Raw genomic sequence first — 2,582 nt, 5'->3', positions numbered from 1 at the left:
ATTATCGCTACGATGTCAGAAAATCCATTGTTATCCATTCATTACGATGGTGAAATAGTGTATGATGAAGAAGGTTCAATTGTCTTTAGATTGGACCAACCGATAATTACATATATGACACCGGAAGTTAACAGTTTAACGGCTTTGAAGAATGTGATATTGCATTCCGTCGAACAGCAAGAATCTAAATAAGTGAAAAAATTTACTACAGATATCCGACCGAGTTAGATGGCAATTTGTTTTATAAATGGTATATTACAATTGTGTTGTCTTTGTCTCTGTTACTAGTATATTTATCAGACAATCGTTGTGAGCGATATTTCTATTGTTTTGAATTAGGTACCGGTTGTTCAACGACGAAGACGTACGGCTTATAAGGTCGTGGCACAACCGATGGACCAATATTCATCTGTTGGAATTATACGTGTTTCTTGTTGACTTTAGTGACCAAGGATCATCTGCAGATACTGTCGATGATAATCCGACAAGTGGAGTTGTTAGATAAACTATCAGAAGAACGATGGTGGATCTAAATATGCCACCTGAGGGTAGTCAGGAGGGGTCTAATGTTGAAGTTCATAACGTTGACTTAATGGATGACGGTCTTGAAAGTCATGACGGTTCTGCTATTAGAGATCCGATGATGGAGCAGAATGAAGTCAACCCCGATGATGGAGACAATGCTGATAAAGAACCACCCGAAATCCCTGATGATGGTGATGAGAAAGAGGAGATGAATTACTACGGTGACACACAAATTGCTTTGACACAGCCTGCCATTTCTCGACCATATGACCGGCCGAATCATTTCACGAGGTTGAATCTCGATGCAATGACTTCGGATTGATCATTCACCCAAGGAGGTCCTGAAGAAGACCCAAGCAACGAGTTTGAGGTTGGACAACAATTTGGGAACAAGAAAGAAGTCATGTTGGCAATTAAGCAGTACAACATCAGGAGGGCTGCAGAGTACAAAATAGTAGAGAGTGACCATTGGAGGTACAATGCAGGATATATCCAGTTCGGACCCAGTTGTAATTGGAGCATACTCATGTCATATTGCCGAAAGCAAGAAAGGTGGGAGGTTAGGAGATACACTGGTCCTCATACTTGCATGTAAACTTCGATGGGGCAAGATCATCGTAGGTTGGATTCGAAAGTGATTGCACAACATATTTTCATGATGGTCAAGGCCGATCCAATAATCAGCATCAGGGTTCTACAAGGAGGTGTGGAGAATCACTTTGGTTACAAGGCGTCCTATAGAAAGGTTTGGCTTGCAAAACAGAGAGTCGTCGCTAGAATATATGGCGATTGGGAGGAGTCATACAACGAGCTTCCTCGTTGGTTATTCACTATGCAGATGTACTTGCCAGGTAAGATTTATTTCCGGTTTAGTTATTCGCTATTAAATAATTCAGCTGTGTACAAAAAGCCGACTAATGTATGTCCATTTATGTACTTGGGTGCAACTAGTGACACAGCCCTGGCCTGCCTCCACCGACACTGTGATGTTTCATCGAGTATTTTGGACGTTTCCACCATGTGTTGAGGCCTTCAAGCATTGCAAGTCACTTATCTCCATTGATGGCACCCACCTATATGGTAAATACGGTGGAACTTTGTTGATGGCCATAGCGCAAGATGGCAATGCAAACATTCTGCCCATTGCATTTGCAGTTGTTAAGGGTGAGACAAAGGAGGCGTGGTCGTTCTTTCTTTCGTACTTACGAGAGCATGTTACACCACAACCAGGGGTGTTAGTGATTTCAGACAGACACAAGTCCACTGGTAGAGCGCTGAATGCCGAAGGGAGTTTATGGAAACCGCCTCATGCCTTCCAAGCTTTTTGTACAAGACACATTGCAGCCAACTTCATGACCCACTTTCGGAACAAAGACTTGAAGAAGGTTCTTATTAATGTAGCGTACTCGAAGTCGCATCGCTCATTATTATGGCCGTCTTAGGGGCGAAAACGTAGCTATTACAAACTGGCTTGAAGAAATGCCACGGTCACAGTGGTCACAGTATGCTGATGAGGGTCATCGATTTGGTCACATGACGACCAATATCTCTGAGTGCATTAATGCTGTTATGAAGGGTTCCCGCAATTTGCCAATCACGGCTCTTGTAAATTCAAGTTATTTTCGTTTGGGTGAACTTTTTGCAAGGAAGGGTTCTGAGGCACTAGCCCAACTTCAGGTCGGTGCTAAATTCTCACAGACATTGATGAAGGCCATAGAATTCAACTCGAAGTACGTGAACACCATGAATGTTTACCAGTTTGATCGATCGAGGAGAAACTTCACGGTTGAAGAGTTAGCAGCAGTTTCGGGATCCAGGCAATAGAATTATCAGGTGCTGCTTAATGAGCGCAAGTGTGATTGTGGATATTTTCAAGCTCTTCATATTCCTTGTCGTCACGTGCTTGCAGCTTGCTCTCATGCAAGACTTGATTGGAAGCGGTTTGTTCACCCTGTGTACCGCATGGAGTCGGTCTTTAATGTTTACAGATCAGAGTTTCGACCGATAGGACATGAGGATGACTGGCCATTGTATGACGGTCCCCGAATCCGAACCCT

At 43.2% G+C, this 2,582-nt stretch overlaps 1 protein-coding gene across 1 annotated transcript; it reads left to right on the top strand.

Moving 5' to 3' along the window:
• Positions 1-1,126: 1,126 nt before the first annotated feature.
• On the top strand, positions 1,127-2,349 carry LOC112778612 (uncharacterized). The gene is made up of 3 exons (XM_025822915.1): positions 1,127-1,376; positions 1,477-1,910; positions 2,020-2,349. The coding sequence occupies exons 1-3, from the start codon at positions 1,127-1,129 to the stop codon at positions 2,347-2,349; spliced, it is 1,014 nt and encodes a 337-aa protein (XP_025678700.1).
• Positions 2,350-2,582: the final 233 nt, after the last annotated feature.

Source organism: Arachis hypogaea, chromosome 19 (assembly GCF_003086295.3).
Source record: "Arachis hypogaea cultivar Tifrunner chromosome 19, arahy.Tifrunner.gnm2.J5K5, whole genome shotgun sequence".
NCBI classification, from domain to species: Eukaryota; Viridiplantae; Streptophyta; class Magnoliopsida; order Fabales; family Fabaceae; genus Arachis; species Arachis hypogaea.
Note: the sequence above shows the minus strand (reverse complement) of the source record. Positions and strands in the feature narration are given on the sequence as shown.

What these genes read in the sequence shown, in the direction of transcription:
- LOC112778612 (XM_025822915.1), top strand. Translation starts at nt 1,127, where the DNA reads ATGGGGCAAGATCATCGTAGGTTGGATTCGAAAGTGATTGCACAACAT. An exon ending in TATGCAGATGTACTTGCCAG is followed by an intron (nt 1,377 to 1,476) that starts GTAAGATTTATT and finishes GGGTGCAACTAG; the next exon opens with TGACACAGCCCTGGCCTGCC. An exon ending in GGAACAAAGACTTGAAGAAG is followed by an intron (nt 1,911 to 2,019) that starts GTTCTTATTAAT and finishes CCACGGTCACAG; the next exon opens with TGGTCACAGTATGCTGATGA.